Here is a 19347-nt window from a genome sequence, read left to right as displayed (position 1 = left end):
CCTGGGTCTCCAGGATCACGCCCTGGGCTGAAGGCAGCGCTAAACCGCTGAGCCACCCGGGCTGCCCTACCACTGTGTTCCTAGGAAACACCCAATTGGATTCAAAGGGAAAAGCTATCTTGGTAAGCTTTGGTCTTCCACAGGCCATGAGACCAGAGAAGACTAACAATGTCAGGGCCCAGGTGACCAATCCAGGTATTGCAGGACTTCCTTACATAGGTGCATGGATCCCTAAGAAGAGTCTATGAACATACAAAACTTCCAAGCAAAAATCTGAGTGTATGGGTTTCCTGGGAAAAGTGCTATTCCCTTCTCATAGACACAAGAACAGGTTAAGATCCTGAGCTAAAGCAATGGACCAAGCCAATGACAGGCTAGGTGAAGGATGCCACCAAATACACTTCAGGGGCCAGCCAAGTGTGAGAACTCACAAAGCTGTCACCAAAAAGTTAGAACACGGACTCACAGCAGAGACAGCTGAGCACTGTTTTTGTGCTCTTCTTTGTAACTATTTCAAGGTCTGTCCAAAACAAGGCCCCAGAACCCCCAGGTTCAAGTATGTCCCTGAGCTTGGTCCACTGCCGTCTTCCATTCACGTTTGGGTATTCGTTCACCATTAAACCTCAGAACAGAAGATGTGACGCAGCAGGACTCCTTCTATGGCATGAGTCCTCTGCTGATTTGAGAGGTGGCAGTGGCAGGCAATGTGGAAAATACACTGGAATTTTTCCTTGAAACTGCTGTGGTCAGAAGTGCCTGCCAGGAGCATCATCTTTTCCTTGACCCTCCCTCTAGTTTCTGAAGATAGAGCAGAAAATAATCTTCTTTGAAGATACTGGTAACAATTCCAGAAGACAAAACACATGCCACCAATGCACTGTGCTTCCAGATATTCTGAGGAAGAAAAACACAACTTCATTAACATAAGTTTAATGAAAGCACCTCAGATTAATCACAATAAGCAATTTCAAAAAGTTAAGATACTTTCAACAAAATAGATGGTTTAAATCTTCATGTCCTTTTTGAAACTGGTTTTTAATATTCTCTCCCCATTTCCAGGTAAATGACCACAGCGATACAGATTTTTTTTTTTGCTACTCGACATTTTCTAGCCTTTAATTGTTGGATACACATAGTGTCATGTCCTGACCAGGCAGTCACTGTTCTAAGCACATTTCCATGTTAGACTGGTAGCTACCAGTCTTCTCACTCCCCCCATTGCTAGAGTTACTTTTCAGATACTGGTAAATGCAAAAACACTTTTTTTTTTTTAACTGGACAGACATGGCCCATCAAAGCCAGCCAAAGGGCAGTTTCCAGCCCTGCCTCACCTGGGTTTAATTCAGCTGCCGAATGAGCTGATTGATGCGTTCACCTCGATAGCCAGGTAAGCCCACCTCCTTGAGGAAGCCCACTCTGTTCTTGGTAGCATGTCGGGCCATTGAGAGGTGGAAAGGACGTAAGAACGCAGAGATGGCCTGGAAATTCTTTCCCGGAAAGGCAATTTCATGAATGAGGTCTTCCAAGCAAATAACACCATACTTCCCTAAGAAACAAAAGGTACAGATTCCTTTATTCAACACTTCTCCAGTATATACTATGAGGCTCTTACGTGCCAAAGCTGGGCACTCTAGTAGATTCTTGGGACCCCAAGAAGAATTTGACCTAAATTCCACACCAAGAAGACCAGAGATCCTTGCTTTGTACCCCAACTGACCTGTAAAGTGGAACACTCACCCAGATGCTCCTCAATCACTGTGTTGTCCGTCAAAGGGATGGTTTTATTCTTGACCTTGGCTTGTCCACGTTTCAAGATGAGTTCCCGGACAGACTTCAGATTTGGAAATCTATGTGAGGCAGAATGAAGTACAGCCTTATCAGCCCCTGGCACTGTAACTGACACTGGCCTGTCTCAGTCCTGCAGCCTGGCCGAGGAGAGATTTGTCCACACCCCCCCTTCTTCCCACCAAGAAATCTGTTATCACACTACAGCTGGGACGCTTGGAATTACACAAGTGAAGAAGGGGGTCAAAAACCAGAGTGGCCTTGACTAGGTAATTAGAAATTAAAATTTATGGATATAAACATTCACCACAGAAAAAAAATTTACTTTCCCAGGTAAAAATAAAATAAGCGCTGGCTTACAGTTCAGGACTCTTACCTTATATGACCCTTACTCAAGATGGTGCCAGAATTTGAAATTAAATCCAGGCCTTGGTGATCCCTGGGTGGTTCAGCAGTTTAGTGCTGCCTTCGACCCAGGGCGTAATCCTGGAATCCTGGGATCAAGTCCCACATTAGGCTCCCTGCATGGAGCCTGCTTCTCCCTCTGCCTGTGTCTCTGCCTCTCTCTCTCTCTGTCTCTCATAAATAAATAAGTAAAATCTCAAAAAAAAAAAAAGAATCCAGGCCTTTGCTGGGTTTTTTTTTTTTTTTGCTGGGTTTTAATATTTGAAGGAACACTACTCTTACATAAACACTGCCCCAAGCTGTTTGAAGACCCCCCAAATTAATTTCTTTCTACCCCTCTTACTCAGCCTCAGCCTACAAGTGAACAAGCCCTGCCACGGTACTGCTCATGGCACATTATCAGCAGCTCTGCTATCTCCTGTTCTACTTGTCCCACGTTCCAAGGTTCTACGGCTGGCAGCTGATTTCTGGTGACTGTGGTCACAACAAAATATTTCTTGAAGCAGCAACACAAGCCTCAGAGAAGAGTATCCCATGCATCGTAGTGTTCTCATCACGCTCAAATACAATCTAATATGAATCCACACACCCAAAAAATCTTCTCACCCCCAGGTCACATAAGGTTCCACTATCCGCAGTGTCTTCATGGTCTGGGGGGTTACTCTGAAAAAGACACCACTGAAGATCTTCTTCAGGCGCAGCCTTGCAATGGTCCTCTGTACCAGTGAACTCACCCCATTAATCCTGAAATGAACAGCAGAGGACGTCAGGCTTTATTCAGTTTACGTAAGGCCAGCAAGCAACTATAAAATGTTTGCCACTACAGGGCATCAAGAGAGCAAGACACAGACTATGTCTAACAGGTCAGGAGGTGGCAGCTATGTAAACAATCATTCTCACATGATGTGGAGCAATGCCTGAGGTGCTATAAGAACACAGAGGGAGGCCCTGATTCAGTGTGTGTTGGGGGTGTGTGAGTGTGTGTGTAGGGCTGTGAACGTCAAGCAAAGGAAGCTGGACTTGCTGCCTGGGCAGTAACAGCACAAAGACTTTAGGGAAAGGAAACACAATCACCTTTCTTCTTTATGATCACTGAGGAGAGCATATAAGACAGATCTGAAAGTGTGACATCAGAGGCAGGGAAACTCAGGAAGCTAATGCGACAGTCCAGGAAAGAAATTATGAGAAATGGTAGGAAGGTTAATAACGAGGACTCAAAAATATTTAAAGCACACACTTTTCTGGTTTGGGTGCCTGGGTACTGGAAAGAGGGAGGCAGCTGTACATGCAGGTAGACTGGGTAAAGTACAATTAAGTGAGAAAAAAGCTTTATGAACTCTCCCCAGCACTAAATACGTTCCATTTACTTGACCTTGGTTCAGTTCCTAGAAAGAAGCCTTGATTCTCTCAATTCAGGACTTTCTGCATCTATGCCTGGAAAGCCTTCCTTGAAATTTGTGAATTCCTTCCATGTTTGCAGGTCTCAGCTTCAAGGCCCTGTTTTAGAGTGTCCTGAACCAGTACTGCTCCAACAACAGTCAACCTTCACAGCACTGGGTGTATTTTCATGTCTGTTTGCCTAAGGTCACTCTCCTAAAACCTTAAAGACAAAAACCACGTTGTGCTTGACCCTGAATTCCCAGCACAACTTGCCCGAGTGGCTTAAAGCCTATTATAACTCACTTCCCCCAGAAAGGAGTCTAAAGCTGAACCAACAATTTGCTTCAGCCTTGGGAATGTGGCAAGTTCCCCACCTTTGGATGCGTACAATGAAGGCCAAGGAATGTTTATCTGGCACTTCTAAGCCATGAGGTTTCACTTCCAGGCGTCTGAGGCGCACCCTGTCACGCTGCTGCCGCCAGGAATCATGAAGGAACCACTCCAGTCGCTTAAACTTGAGCTTTTTTCCTTTATTCTGCTGAAAGAAGGGAGACCATCATCACCATTTTGTGCCTCTATTTTTTACTTCTACAATAGTAATTCATCAGGCACTCTCGATTGAATGTATTTTCCATTATGTCCCGCAAACCTAAGCAAACAAACACCTTCTATTCTATTTAAAGGAAAAATGAGGTACCCAAGTGAAGATGGAAGTGTGAAAACTCTGAAACTCCTAGGAAAAGCCTCTGATAAATAAACAAGTTAATTTACATGCTGTTAGCCAGCGTTTACCAACACATATTTATGGAACCTAACATTGGGTTAAGCATCATGAGGTACAGAATAAGCATGAGCTTGTTTCATTTTCCTGACTTCAAAATATCTGTTTTCCAAAAACGTTTAGCAAATAGCAAAAAACTGTTTGGCACCTTTAAGTATAATATTATTTTCTTCCAGGTACACAAGCATGTGTGGTCTTTCAAATCACTTGGTATGAACCTATAGTACAATCTCCACTCCACTTTTTCCTTACCAAACTCTACTGCATTTTACCTGCAGAAAGCGTTTCATAAACACCTGTTAAACGAAGACACGAACCGTACACCTGTTAGAATTGATGGCGACAGCACCGTCGACGACGCCAAATCTAGTTTAACACACCCTACACAGAACTCACCAAACACACATTCCAATTCCCCTCTCTTGGTTCCCCATCATTACCTCCTTCTTGTCCAAAAGCGCCTGCTTTGCTTGAGTGGCTTTAAGGGCCTGATAAGCCTTCCTCTTTTTCAGGAGATTTTCTGGAACCAAAGGGATCTTTTTTCTTTGCCTGATAAGAAAATCGCAATCAGCGAAAGTGTCTAAAAAGCAAATCATAAATGAAATTCTGAATCATCTCTTGGGCTTCGAGAAACCTTACTCTCTTCAAATTCCTAAAGCCAGACTTCCCTGAAACCTGTGGTTTCTGACTTCAGTCCTCAAGATGGACCCCTTAACGAGGGAACCCTCGTTCCTAAAGCAGTGAAAGGTCACGAACCCTGGGGCCACTGGCCCTCCCTAGGCCTCCATGGAGCTTTTACTGCCACAGCCTTTTAAAGACACTAGCAGCTACGTGATTCTAGAGAAACCCCGAGGGGTTAGGATGGGTGTAGACTCATCTGCAGGGGTAGTACTTGCGTCAGGCTGAGCGAACCCAAGTCCGGCACTCTTCAGCCCGCCGCCGCCGCTCCAGGTAACTCGGGCTTGACGGCGGCTTCCTCCGTCTGACCGTCAGCCCGAACCCTACGGCTTTACTCCTCATCCCACCCTTTGAAATCTGGAGTCTTTTCTCTTGTCCTTCCTTCAGTCCACAAGAACCCTTCTATTCGCGCCGCGGAGGAATAAACACCGTGGATGGCACCAGATGCTCAAGACCCCACTGAGATTCAAAGCCCGAACACTCACTCTTGCTCCGCCATGTTTCCCGAGCAGCGGCTACTGCTCATGCGCAGCCCCACCACGTGGGGGAGAGAGGACCGCTCTCGGTTTGCTTGACCATAGAGATGGGTCTTCTAGCCCTCGGAGGACCGCCCCCGACAGCTGGCGCCGTTAGCTGCCGCTAACACAGATTCCGGCCGAAGTTGCACAGAGCTTCCAAGCACTTTAGGATCCGTGTCATCTTCATAAGCCGCTCTCTTCGTTTACTATATTCGTTGAACACTGGTGGCAAGGCTTATAAACAAGGAAACGCTTCCCAAGTTGCATCTGCGACTTCCGGTGTGGAGGGCGCGCCGCTCCTCCGACTTCCGGTTGGCGGCGCGAGTTCGAGGAGGACTGGGGCGGCCCGGGTGGCGCAGCGGTTTAGCGTCGCCTTCAGCCTGGGGCGTGATCCTGGAGACCGAGGATCGAGTCCCGCGTCGGGCTCCCTGCGTGGAGCCTGCTTCTCCCGCTGCCTGTGTCTCTGCTTCTGTGTGTGTGTGTCTCTCATGGATAAATAAAATCTTAAAAAAAGAGAGAGGACGACAGGCTGGCATGATCGGCTTTTTGCTGGGTGGGGAGGGCTGGGGCCGTGACTTTGGCTCGTCCGTGTGGGTGGAGGTGTTCGTGGACGACTCCGCACGGTAGACAGTCAGTGGGTCCCGGAGCAAGTTATCTAACCTCTGTACCTTGGTCTGCTCACCCATAAGATGGACCTACCCAATAGCGTTCCGAGGATTCTGTGAAATACTCCATTTAGAGAGCTTAGCACGATGCCTGGCGGTAAGCAGGCAAACGCTATGTTGGATTGAATAGAAATTCCTCCTTGCCCGTTTCGGGATCTTCTTTATATACCTCTCAACACCCGGAATTTGCTTCCTTCTTTCCCGGTCTTCATTAAACAAGGAAAAATAGCCCACGTTCTGTCTTCTGGAAACCCCCAGTGCAGGGTGTCTCCAGCATTAATATGCATCGTAGTCACCTGAGGGTCCCGTTAAAATGCAGATTTTCATTCACTAGGAGGCCGGGGGTTGATACTGTGCAGTTTTAGCCTGCTTCCCGGTGATGCCATGCTTCAAGTCTATGGGCTGAACTTTAGCAAGACTCTAGTGTCTTTCTCTGAATTCCTTCAATACATTATTATATTATATATATGTTTTTAAGATTTTATTTACTCATGAGAGACACAGAGACATAGAGGGAGAAGCAGGCTCCCGTCGTGGAGCCTGATGCAGGACTGGATCCTAGGATCTCGGTACCAAGACCCCAGCCAAAGGCAGATGCTCTACCACTGAGCTACCCAGGTGCCCCTCACACATTATTATATTTTAAACATTTCCTCATGATACTAGGAGGGCAGGGACCATGCCTGCTTTGCTCATGGTGGTTGCTAAAGGTCTAACAAAGGTTTCTCAGTCTTAGCCCTGTTGGCTTTTTTGGGCCAGATAATTCTTTAGTATGGGGGGCTGTCCCATGCATTGTGGGATGTTTAGCAGCATCCCCAGGCTTCTACCAACTACATACCAGTAGTATCCGCACCCCAGATGTGACAATGTCTCCAGGCATTGCCAAATATGTAACACAGTGTACGTATATGTATCCCAATGCCATTATTTGGGCACTGGGCACTTAGCAGGCATCACCACAGACTTTATCCTATACTATTTTTTTTATTGCTTCCTTGATTAGGTTGGGTGCTCTGAAGGCAGGGAACTTATCTCCTACTTCTTTGTCTTCTAATGCTCCTGTCACAATAGTGGCCACCTGCTGAGGTTTTGTAACTAAACTCAAAGCATCATATTGCTATGTGCTATGTAACTAGTCCAGCCAGAAAGATAGTGCCATTCACAGAGCTCATTACCTGACGAATAAACTTCAAAGGACAACACAGTCTTTGGAGTCAAAGTCTGGTGTGAAGCTCCTTCTCACTCAGCATCTCACGTGTCTCACTTTGTAAAAAGGCAAAAACAAGGATCACTAAAGTGTAAAACATTTATTAGATAGTAAATAAGGAACAAAAATAAGTCACTCTTTTGTAACTGCATCTGTGTACAGATAAAAGGTAAATTCTTCGGTGCTAAAGGTATTAAGGAGAGGAGGAATATCAGGACAATTAACAATACTGGCTGAAAGACTTGGAGGCCATGATTCAGGAAAGGTTTTCAATGCCAGCAGATGGTGCTAAGAGAGTACTTCTTCTCAGTGCCTAAGCCATTGTTCCACAAAATACAGAGGGAAAGAGCAAGACCCCCAAATTCAACCCCCAAATTCTTCACTTAACTGAATACGTGTTGTTTACTGAGCATTGTCCATATGCTCCAGCACTAGGCAAGACACAAGACTTTTTATTTCAAAACGAGGATAGTGAGTGAGAATGAGAAATGGCCATCTACAGCCTCAAGAATTTTACTTTAAGATTTTATTTTTTTAGCGACAGAGAATGTGTGTGCATGGGTGTGCACACATGTGCATTCAAGTGGGTGGGGGTCGGGAGGAGCAGATGGAGAGGACAAGCAGATTCTGTGCTGAGTGCGAAGCCCCACGTGGGGATCCATCCCACATCCCTGTGATCATGTCCTGAGCTAAAATCAAGAGTCAGATGCTCAACTGACTGAGCCCCCCAGTTGCCCCCCCTTCTTAAGATTTCATTTATTTTAGAGAGAATAGGGGAGGGACAGGAAGAGGAGCAGAGTGAGAGGCAGAGAATCTGGAGCAGACTCCCCGCTGAGTGTTGAGCCCCACACAGGCTCAATCTCACTACCCTGAGATCATGGCCTCAGCTGAAACCAAGAGTTTGGCGTTTAATGGACTGTGCCACCCAGGTGCCCCAAGAATCTTATTCTTCTTAGCCTGTTGCCATAGGCCTCTTTTTTCTTGACCACTTTAGTTGTCCATCATGAGGGAATGATTAAATAAATTATGGAACACTATGTAATTATATGCAATGAGGTAGGTCTTCACATCCTGAAATCTTAATGATATTTTTTATTTCTTGGCCTGCCGATCTCCATTTCCACTTCCTGACAGTATCCTATTTCTCTTGTGGACTGTTCTCTCCTTCATTGTGTAGAATTGCAGAGGGAAGTAGGGTATCAAATCTAAATTTTTGTCTTCTCAATACATAAGTTGAAGGGGTCTTTGGAAGATCTTTTCAACTCCTTCCATTTCCCCAGTGGGAGGGGGCATGAGATTCTAAACTTCTCTCCTCTGAGGGGCAGGGGGTGAGCCTGGATGGCTCAATGAGTTAAACATTTGACTCTTGGTTTTGGCTTAGGCCATGATCTCAGGGTGGTGAGATTGAGCCCCACCTCGGGCTCCACACTCAGTAGGGTCTGCTGGAGATTCTCTCCCTCTTCTTCTGCCGACCCTTTCCCCCTCCTCCCGCTTGAGCGGTCTGTCCCTCCATCTCTCTCAAATAAATAAATAAATCTTTAAAAACAAAAAAATTCTCCCCTCCGAGTTTTGAATCTTGAGCAGAGTGATGATGGAAGAAATGTAGGAGGTTTGAGGCAAGACTTTTAAGAATTTCCACCTATGAAGATCTGGAGTTTCCTTGTTCCTGTCTTTCTCAAGCCTAGTGGTTCTTCAATCTTCCCTTCAATTCTTATTCTTTCTATAAAACTCCATTATGCTGGGGGCACCTGGGTGGCTCAGTGGTTGAGCGTCTGCCTTTGGCTCAGGTCATGATCCCAGGGTCCTGGGATTGAGTCCCAAATCCAGCTGCCCACAGGGAACCTGCTTCTCCCTCTGCCTAGATCTCTGCCTCTCTCTGTGTGTCTCTCAGGAAAAAAAAAATCTTAAAAACAACAACAACAACAACAACAACAACAAATCTACGTTATGCTGGTTAACCAAGCTGATCAGTTTCTGTTGCTTGCAACCAAAGAATCCTGGCTATAATATTCCCAGATATTTGGTTACATTTGAAAAAGCAAGATACAGAATAGGGTAGCAGAGAATGGTCCCTGGTTTGTTTTGTGGTTTTTGTTTCTTAGCTATAGATGTATTTGTATGTAACAATTTGGGGATTATATACAAGAAAATGATAGGGATTGTTTTTGGGAAATGGGAGTGGGGCCTGAAATAGGAAGGCAGACTTACATTTTATGGTATATCTTTCACTTATCACATGTGTAATTAGGTGATTAGGTTCTTATAGTTAGTATTTTGACTTGCCTATTTTAGAAACCACTTGACTTTTTTTTTTTATAAAGATTTTATTTATTTATTCATGAGAGACACAGAGATAGAGAGGCAGAGACACAGGCAGAGGAGAAGCAGGCTCCCTGCAGGGAGCCTGACACGGGACTCCATCCCCAGTCTCCAGGATCACACCCTGGGCTGAAGGCGGTGCTAAACCGCTGAGCCACCTGGGCTGCCCCACTTGACTTTTTTTTTAAGAGTCCTTTCAGAACATTTTGTGGTTCTCTGGCTTGATTCCAGGGTTCCTTTCCTAGCATATTCTACCGGTTACTTCTGTATTGTCTGCACTTTGGGATTATTTGGAATCATTTAAGAGACAATTGAGCAGTGCCTTCTCAGTGAGGCCAAACCACCACACCCGACACACCCCAAAGGGGGGGCTCCATCTGCAATTTCACATTGGCCCCAAAGCTCTTTCTTGGCTAATGAGCCTTCTTGAAGTTGACTTCGCTTTTTTTGTTTGTTTTTTAAGATTTTATTTATTTATTCATGAGAGACAGAGAGAGAGAGAGAGAGAGAGAGAGGCAGAGACACAGGCAGAGGGAGAAGCAGGCTCCACGCAGGGAGCTTGATGTGGGACTGGATCCTGGGTCTCCAGGATCACATCCTGGCTGAATGCGGCGCTAAACCGCTGAGCCACCCAGGCTGCCCTGACTTCGTTTTGTTTCAAGTTTTCCTTGTTGCTTCCTCAGGGAGTGACAGGGGGTTCCTGGGAAGCAGGTGGGAAAGAGATTAGGGTGAGAGCAGCCAGATGAGCAGAGTTGGGGAAGACAACGTGGCCCACAGCTTTTGATCCCGATGAAAGCCAAGCAGAAGGGAGCAAAAGGGTAAAGGAGAAAAGAAAGAGCCTATGAAGGGTGCGGCCTTTGGGGGGGCCGGGCTAGGCACAGGAGAGCTAGAGTAGGAAGCAGACAGTGTGCAGCAGGTGTGACCATAAGCAAAACAGAAAAACTCAAACCTCCCCTGAATTATTTCAGGGGTAACAACACTTCTTCTTCTGCCTTCCAGACTTCTTTAGTAACATCCCTTTTTACACTTGAAGGCGTGGAGGCCCGAGATAAATCTTCCTAGTTTATAGGCGAGGAAGGTGAGGCTGAGAGCAACTTATACTAAGGTATCTAATTATGTGTTAGAGTAGGTACTATCCTGCCGCCCTATTGCACTACTTCCCTGGGCCTTCACAGAAGTGATTTTTCCCCCCTGAGGATCTTCTTGTCTGTGCAAGTGTTTTCAAAGCCCAGACTCCAGCACATGCCCACAAGAAATGTAGATTAGGGCTTTTATGGGCAGCACCACAGACATAGGCCATCCATATTACAGAATTTGCTTTATACTACAAAAGTGTTCCTACCATTTGTGTGAACCAGATTTTCCATATATTTAACACCATAATTACAAAACGCCTTTACCATTATTCCTGCACAAAGTATGATACCTTTTTCTCAAATGTAACTCAGGGTGGACCGAGAAGCTGGGCACTGGAATATAGATTGTAACTCTACTGAAGTGGTAGGGCGGGATGAATTTTAGCCCTGGTTTCTTCTCTCCTGAGCTCCCGGCAATTCCCAAATGTAATGCAATTATTTATGTGCTGGTTTCCTCTCTGGACTCTGAGCTCCTTGGGAGTAGAAGTCATACCTGAATTATCCATGGATCCTAGCATAGTGTCCATAAATTGCTCAATAAATATCCAGTGGCTGCCCAGAAGCCCTCACTCTGTCTCAGAGAACAGACACAAGGGCTGAAGCCGAGTCAGAGCCTGAAACTGGGGCCTAGCTCCTGGAGGACAGCACAGCCAGAGCTCTGCCTGAGTGATGCTGTTTCAGTGTCCCCAGACTGTGGTTTCTTTCCTTTCTCTTCTCTTTGTCCCTAGTGATCCCCTGGCCCCTTTTCTAGAACACTGCCCTCAACCCCCAGGACTGAGGGCTTTAATCATCCTTAGAGAAGATGCCTGGTCTTTCCTCTAGGCATGCCCCAGGGGAACAGAGACTGATCCTAATCAGTCAGCTCTCCTTCCTTCTTCATTCATGGGCCACTCCCATTGCAAATGGCCTGAAGAGGTTAGGGAATGTCACGTTGGGCACACACTCGTCCTTAGCAAGAGAATCTTGACATCAGGGCAACACTGCAAAAGACATTAAGGGATCCATCGACTGATGTAATTATTCTAGCAGTAATTGCTGTTAGTTCTGGAAGAACAACTTCCTATTTACATATTGATTACTATGGAACCTTGATTTCCTAACTGCTCCTGCTTTAAGGGAGTGTGTGTGTATGGGGAGGGGCACAGGTAAACCATAAGGAATATAAGTGTAAATCTTAAGCTCCAAAGAAAAGTTTAAGGAGCCTCATACTCCCCCCCCCCCCCCCCCACCAGAAATACATTTCACCCTGTGGTAGTTCTCCTAACAATTTGGGCAGAGTCCCTCCCATTTGTGACAGCAAGAACTCAGAAGGGCCTCAGAGGGTTGATTTTACAGATAAGGTTACAGAGGTATTTCTTAATGGATCAAATGTGTGAATACAAAGAGAAACATGTTAACTCTGGGATAAGTCTTGAGTAAAATAGTTTTCTGTACTTATCCCTCGGCCTTCTTGACCTTAACCGAAACAAAATAAATATAGTAATTGAAGAAAACCTCCTGTAGATTGAGGCTCATTTATGGAACTTCTCAAATGACCCCATTTTTCCTTCCTTAGGTAAGGACCCATGTGACAAGAGTATGGATGGAGGCCAGAGATGGACATGACTAAACTTTCTCACCAACCAACCCTGATGAATTTGAAACCGTTTGGAAAGGCCGATCCCTTACAATCCTAGCCCCTCACTGGCTGGGCTCCTGTCTGGGAATGGTAAATCTATTTCAGTAGAACTGAACACTTACTTACCCCTTTCTTCTGGGAAAAGAGCCACTCCTGTTTGCAAAATCAAGACAATCACATTTGCACATTTTCCCAAATCTTTGGCTGTATTGCAATGGTTGTTTCATTTTGTAATCTCCAACTAAACATTTCCTAACCATGGATTAACAATATAGTTACTGACTGGTTTCTTTTAACAGTATTTATCCAACATAACAAAATAAACTGCAATTTGTTATACTTTTTTTTACAAAACATTTTATAAATATTTTTACAAAATGTATACAAAGCAATTTCAAGTGAGACATACTATACAAATGAAGGTATTTAAGCAAATAAAGCCCACACCACACTGACAGTGAGTGACGCGTCCTCTATAAGACAAGTCAGTCTGTAAGGCCTCCCTAATCTAACAAAATCTACTAAATTCTTCAGAGCTAAAATAGTTCTTTTTCGTAATTGCCAGTTTAAAATTTGCTTTATCTTTAGGCAGTACTTAAGGACACAGAAAATCAAATGCTTAATAACAAATGCACACTTTTTCCACAACAACAACAGAAAAAAAAAAGAAAAGAAAAGAAAATAAAATGATTTTTGTTACTGAGTACAAGTAGTTCTACAACTTAACCTTGACTAATGAACCTGAACAACTGAAAGTTGGCCGTCCGAGGCGGAGCTCTCTGACCCTTCGCCAGAGGGGGCTCGACATGCGAGTTATGACCCATGTGTGCATAACCTAATCAAGGAGTAAAATACATTTCGTAATCTTCATTTGTCATTATCTAGAATCTTTCCTCCATAGAAAGTAGACTTACATACAAGGACACAAAAATTTACAAGTATCATTTTGGTAAATTAGGCTCTCTGTTTGCTAGACAAGCATTAGGGCTTAAGAGACCCTTTGAGATGGTATATAGAAAGGCGGCGGTTGGGCTAGCAGGGCAGGATAGGGGAAGAAAGGGAGGTGACAAATGTACATGAAGTTTATCTTTTCTCTTAAGAATTCCACTGATTGGCAGTAATTAATGTAACCCATGAGTAGCCTACATGAGGGCTTCCAGATAAGAGTTCCACAATGAGAAGAATTTGATTAGGAGGGACCATCTTTAAGTCTTGCTAGGAATGAAGGGAGCATGAGTCCTAAGAGAAGAAGAGCCTATGAAATCATGGGTTCAGGGTAGGGTATTACCCCAGGGCTGCCCAAATAGAAAGTTCCAACTGGCAATACCAACTTATCTTTCTAATATGTTACAATACAGGAAAAAGGGGAAATCTGTAACTTGGACATTGGCACAAATGAGGAAAAAATGGGAACCTTAAAATGACCCAGATTTTCCAAGTTCTATTGGCCAGGGCGGGGGTGGGGGTGGGGAGAAGTTACTTTGCTTTTATGAAGACTGAGGGGCTTCTTTGAGGGCAGTGTGGGGGCAGAGAGGGACAGGGAGACTGGGTCTTCTGCTGCCGTGTTTTCCAATAATCAGAAGCCTTCCTTTCCATCGCAGACCAATCTGGAAAAGAAGCGCCCAACATGATGACAACGAGGGTCATCTGCGTTCTGGCAACAGCCAGAAACAGATGCTGGCGACGTGTCAGAATAGAGACCAGCAGGTGCACCTCTAAAGCCAGAGAGATCAACAGAACGAATGAGAGAGTGTGCACACATGGGAGAAAGAGTGAGTGTGTCCACACTGTCGCCAGAATGACGTCTGGATCTGAACAGCTCAGGGAGACGCACACACACGTGGGGGAGGGCACGTATGAAATACCGTCATGTTGCTTTCCCGATGATGGGAGAGATGGGCTGGTTACAATGACACTGAGGATGAAGGGGACAGCAGAGATGGGATGACCTCAGCAGGAACACAAGGAAGGACAATGGGGGAAAGCTCCCTGAAAAGAAATATAAATAAATAAAGCAATAAGTCATGTCCACTAATATGAACACGGGCCACACACAGACCATGACAAGGCATGTCCTTTGGCTCTCAAGTGGGAATCCCATGTCTCAGATCTTTTCTTTCAGTTGGGGCGGGGGGTGAGGGGGCTGGTAACTTTGGTTTGTCTGTGTTTTGGTAATGATTGCTGCCGGGGGTGGGGGTGGGGGGGTGACTACTGTTCTCAGACAAGAAGCATAAACAAGGCCAAAGTCCCCTTAAAGTTTAAACTGAAAAATGACAACACAGCTTTCAAACAAAAGTGCTTTGGACGCTTGGCTATTTGTGGGAGAGGGTCCGGAGAGGATAAATGAAAGGAAACCCAGCAACAAACAAAAACATACAGCACATGTTGACTCTATCCAATTAGAAAATGCAAAACGCTTGGTTGTTTTTTTTTTCTCAATAGTTAACATATATATGCTTTTACATATATACATATTATATTCCTCAAGGCTCTATCCCGGCCTCCCCTGTACACTGTGCCACTTAACTGGTTTCCGTTTTCCTTAGTTAGCCTGGTGAAATGATCTCAAGTCATGCCGTTGCAACTAAGAACAGAGCATTCCCTAGATGAAACTCAACACTCATAGGCTGAAAAGCATGAGGTTTTGCTCCAGGAGCATCAGAAAAGCACTTGAACGATGAACAAGGAAGCCCTGCAAGTGCCCTGCTTGCTTGTGTGCTACTGGCTGCCTCGTGGGGCTGGGGGCCCCGGAGAGCAGTGGGCAGCTCACGGCTCAGAGATGGCTGAGGGGGCAAACCCAGGTGGCCTGCCCTCCGGCGACAGTGACAACAACCCCGAAAAGCAAAATATGGAGATGCAGTGGGATATTCTTTAAAAAGTAGCTTCTATCCGGTCCTGTTTGATTTTCTTTAATAAGTCTGTTCTTTTCAAATGACTTATGATTGTCAGAATTTTACCCAGGGCCAAGTGTACTGTGATCTCAGTGAGTTATGGTGGTGTTTTGTTTTGTTTTGTTTTGTTTTGAACTTAAAACAAGTAAACAAACACAGAGATGACTCTAAGCACTTTCATAACACTTGAAATGTGTCAGGCCTATCAGACTGCTTTCTAACAAGGATTCATTTCGCGAAAAGGATCTCCCTGTAACCACGACGAGTATTGCTCTGAAACAAAGAATGGGATCGAGATCAGAAAGAACAACCTGTGATGAAAGATCAAGCAGGCTGGAGACAGGAGACCACTTCCATTTGCTTTTGCCAGGAAAGAATGTAACTTGTCCGGGGCGGGTCTCGGGTGGGCGGGGCAGGGCTGCGGCTATTAACACTCTAGGATACTATTTACAGCTGCTTCTAAAATGGAGTCAGTTTCTACAATGCCTTCACTGTGGTCCGGGATGAACTTTTCCAGGCAGTTTTCCTGCGAAGCCATTGGAGAAAAGTTGGGGAAATCTAACTCAACAGAGCCGCTAACCGTGGGGTCACTCTGGGGCTGCCGCCCGGCCTTTTTAAGTTCCAAGATGTTCTTAAACGTTGTTTCTAGACTCTTCGTGAGCTGGAGATCGGGCTGGGGCTCACCTGACCCTTTCATGATGTCTGTGTGTAAAACTTCATTCTTTGGAGAATTCCTCAGGGTTTTGTCCTGGAACGAATTGTTACACGTCATCTCCAAGTGAGAATCTACTAGGATGCTGGAGAGCTTGCTCTCAGTACCGTGATCCGGTCTGCACGAGGCTTTCCGCGGCCCCTCGGGGCCAGGAGAGCTGGCCTTCACGGACTCTCTCCGGCTGCTTTTTTCTTCAGATGTGCCCCGGTACTGACCTAAGCCCACTTTGTCAAATTTCAGTGCTCTGCCGAGGCATTCGGTTTTTTTAGAAATGTTTCCTTCTGCGGAGACCACGATGTGATTAGGCACTAGATGAAACTGGTCATGATTCGCCGGTTCTGTCTTGCCTGCTTTGGCTCGGTCTCGGCCCTGGGCCTTGGCCGTCAGCTGCAGAGAGCTGGTTGTTTTACTGCCATGCTGGTCACTCCGGCCGAACTGCGTCTCATGAGCAGCTTTGTCAAGTTTGAAGGAACAACAGAAATCCGCCTGAAAACCCTCTGGAAATGGGAACACAAAAGAATGCAGAATGAACGAGGGAGCAAGGACTATACGACAGACCTTCAGTGGGTCAGGTGCAAACCCAGCCTGGCTCAGCGAGCCAGTCTTGCAGGTCCAGGACCACGCAGCAGCACGTGACACTCGAGGCGGCTTCCTGTAAGAGTAGCCATGGCTTCCAGACAAGAAGCTTAGACCTCTTTGAAAAGGTAGCTGATTGGTGACAAATGGGAAAACCAGATGGGCAAAGAGCTCCACTTTGTCTTGATCTCTCAGTGTTCTCTCTCTCTCTCTCTCTTTAAGTTTACTTACTTATTTAAGTAACCTCTACACTCAGTCTGGGGCTTCAACCCACAACCCTGAGATCAAGAGTCCCGTGCTCTACTGATGGAGCCAGCCAGGTGCCCCTCTTAGTGTTATCTTTAGCTAGTTTCTTTCTTTCTTTCTTTCTTTTTTTAATTAATGACTGCTTTGAAAGTCTGAAGACAGGATTTTTTTTTTCAAGATTTTATTTATTCACTCATGAGAGACACACACACACACACACACACACACACAGAGACAGAGAGAGAGGCAGAGACACAGGCAGAGGGAGAAGCAGGCTCCATGCAAGGAGCCCAATGCAGGACTTGATCCTGGGACTCCAGGATCACACCCTGAGCTGAAGACAGACACTTAACCACTGAACCACCCAGGCATCCCTGAAGACAGAAATTTGATGCTAGTATTAGCTTGGTTTCTCCCTTGGAGCAGAGGACCCTGGAAGGAAGCTTTAGGGTGGGGTGGGAGTGGACACAATTACTTGTCTTTGGGTGATGGCATTTCAGTCCCTGTAGACACATGTGAGGGGACCAGCGTTACAAAGCTGCACTTTGCCAGGAGCACAAAACAAATGGTCAACAGGCATCCAAAATCATATCTGCTTGGCAGGACAATGGTGTATGGAGTAACCAGGTCTGTGACTGAGCACTGCACTGGGTCAGGCTTGAAAAGCCCAGGATGGCAAGAAAAATGTTAGGAGGACTTAGGAGGTTGAGGGCACAGAGGCAGCCTGCTGTTACAGAAGGGGAGAAGAGGTGAAAAAGGGCTTTGATGACATCTGTAAAACCAAGATGTAAATTTCTTCACCAAATCACAAAACATGAGATTAGGGGATACAGCCTTGACATCTAAAAAAGAAGACTCCAATAAACACTGGCTGTGGAGGCACAATACACAGGGGGATGACGCATATCCCTGTCCATATGACACTCATATCTGAGGAGCTGTGAAAAGTAGGAAGGTTTATCCATAAGCCCAATTCATCGAAAGGCAATAAGAGACTTTAGGTTCTAAGAAGAAGAGACAGAAATATATCCTACATCATTCTCTTTCTTTTAGGAAAGATTTGAGGATTCCTTTAGCTACATAGCAGTTCTTTCAGACTCTCCCTTTAGACTGAGTGTAAGGATCATTTACTCTCTTTAGAGATTTCATGAGCCACACCAAACATGAGGCAGAATCTTGATATTTAAGAATCAGGAAAGAGGTTAGGGGAATGGAAATAAAGCCACTGGAAAATAACAGTCCAACAGTAGGGGAATGGTTTAGGTAAATTCTCAAATTAATGCATTAAAAATTGATTATATATTATTTTGAGGAGTCTAGCAAATGATTAAGAACTTCAGATGATTAAATGGAAGAGAATTAGAGGAACAAAATCTTATCTAGCATATGATTAGAATTATCCACAAATGAGGTATGTAAGGGCAGCCTGGGTGGCTAAGCGGTTTAGCGTTGCCTTCAGCCCAGGGTGTGATCCTGGAGACTGGGGACTGAGTCCTTGTGAGGAGCCAGCTTATGTCTCTGCCTCTCTCTCTGTGTCTCTCATGAATAAATAAATAAAATATTTTAAAAAATGAAGTATGTAAATGGGAACCAGAACTGGAAGAAAACTAGGAGAAATAAAACTTTTCTTTTTGGCGCTTGGGTGGGTCAGTTGGTTAAGCATCTGCCTTCAGTTCAGGTCATGATCTCAGAGTCCCAGGATCAAGTCCCACATCTGGCTCCTTGCTCAGCAGGAAGTCTGCTTCTCCCTCTGCCCCTCCCCTGCTCTTTCTCTCTTTCTATCTCTTTCTCAAATAAATAAATAAAATCTTAAAAAACAAAACAAAAAAGCACATCCCTTTTCTTTTATAAGATGCTGCCAAGTATGGGTAAAATTCATACTCCACAAATTGTTATAATGTTATTTAATTTAAAAAATTTAGAGGCAAGAAAAAAGTAAGGAGGATTCTTATTAGGAGGATTTAGTTTTATTTTTTAAAGATTTATTTATTTGAGAGAGATAGAGAGAGAGAACAAGTAGGGAGAGGGGCAAAGAGAGAATCTTCAAGCAGACTCCCTGCTGAACGCGGAGCCCAAATGGGGACTCGATATGATGACCCTGAGATCATGACCTGAGCCGAAGCCATGAGCTGAACACTTAACAAACTGAGCCACGCAGGTGCCTCTAGGAGGATTTCCTTCCTTTCCTTCTTTCCTTTCCTTTTTCCTTTCCTTTTTCCTTTCCTTTTTCCTTTCCTTTCCTTTCCTTTCCTTTCCTTTCCTTTCCTTTCCTTTCCTTTCTTCTTCTTTCTTTCTTTCTTTCTTTCTTTTTCTTTCTTTCTTTCTTTCTTTCTTTCTTTTTCTTTCTTTCTTTTTTCTTTCTAGATTTTATTTATTTGAGAGAGAGAGCATGGGGGGGAGGGACAGAGGGAGAGGGAAAAGTAGACTCCC

At 45.0% G+C, this 19347-nt stretch overlaps 2 protein-coding genes across 6 annotated transcripts in view; both read right to left on the bottom strand.

Moving 5' to 3' along the window:
• Nucleotides 1-462: 462 nt before the first annotated feature.
• On the bottom strand, nt 463-5821 carry RPL7L1 (ribosomal protein L7 like 1). Of its 2 annotated transcripts, none has more exons than XM_038554096.1 (7): nt 5515-5821; nt 4792-4900; nt 3945-4108; nt 2797-2934; nt 1738-1847; nt 1332-1546; nt 463-894 (listed from the first exon to the last, which is right to left on the bottom strand). In XM_038554096.1, exons 1-6 carry the CDS (start codon nt 5553-5555, stop codon nt 1338-1340), a joined length of 771 nt encoding a protein of 256 aa, XP_038410024.1. In that variant the 5' UTR covers nt 5556-5821; the 3' UTR covers nt 463-894; nt 1332-1337. The 2 variants fall into 2 exon arrangements, with proteins under 2 accessions (XP_038410024.1, XP_038410025.1); XM_038554097.1 differs by having other exon boundaries at nt 3945-4105; nt 5515-5798.
• A 6854-nt stretch (nt 5822-12675) lies between these two features.
• The window catches only part of BICRAL (BRD4 interacting chromatin remodeling complex associated protein like), a 79293-nt gene continuing 72621 nt past the window's right edge, over nt 12676-19347 (bottom strand). For 3 of the 4 annotated variants that reach the window (XM_038554093.1, XM_038554092.1, XM_038554094.1), the window contains exon 12: nt 12676-16592. In XM_038554093.1, coding sequence (XP_038410021.1) covers nt 15811-16592 — 782 coding nt within the window. In that variant the 3' untranslated portion in view covers nt 12676-15810. The remainder of the gene's footprint in view (nt 16593-19347) is intronic. The other variant, XR_005367708.1, reaches the window with a different exon arrangement.

The sequence above is a fragment of the Canis lupus genome, chromosome 12 (assembly GCF_011100685.1).
Source record: "Canis lupus familiaris isolate Mischka breed German Shepherd chromosome 12, alternate assembly UU_Cfam_GSD_1.0, whole genome shotgun sequence".
NCBI classification, from domain to species: domain Eukaryota; kingdom Metazoa; phylum Chordata; class Mammalia; order Carnivora; family Canidae; genus Canis; species Canis lupus.
This window is presented reverse-complemented; position numbering and strand designations above follow the sequence as displayed.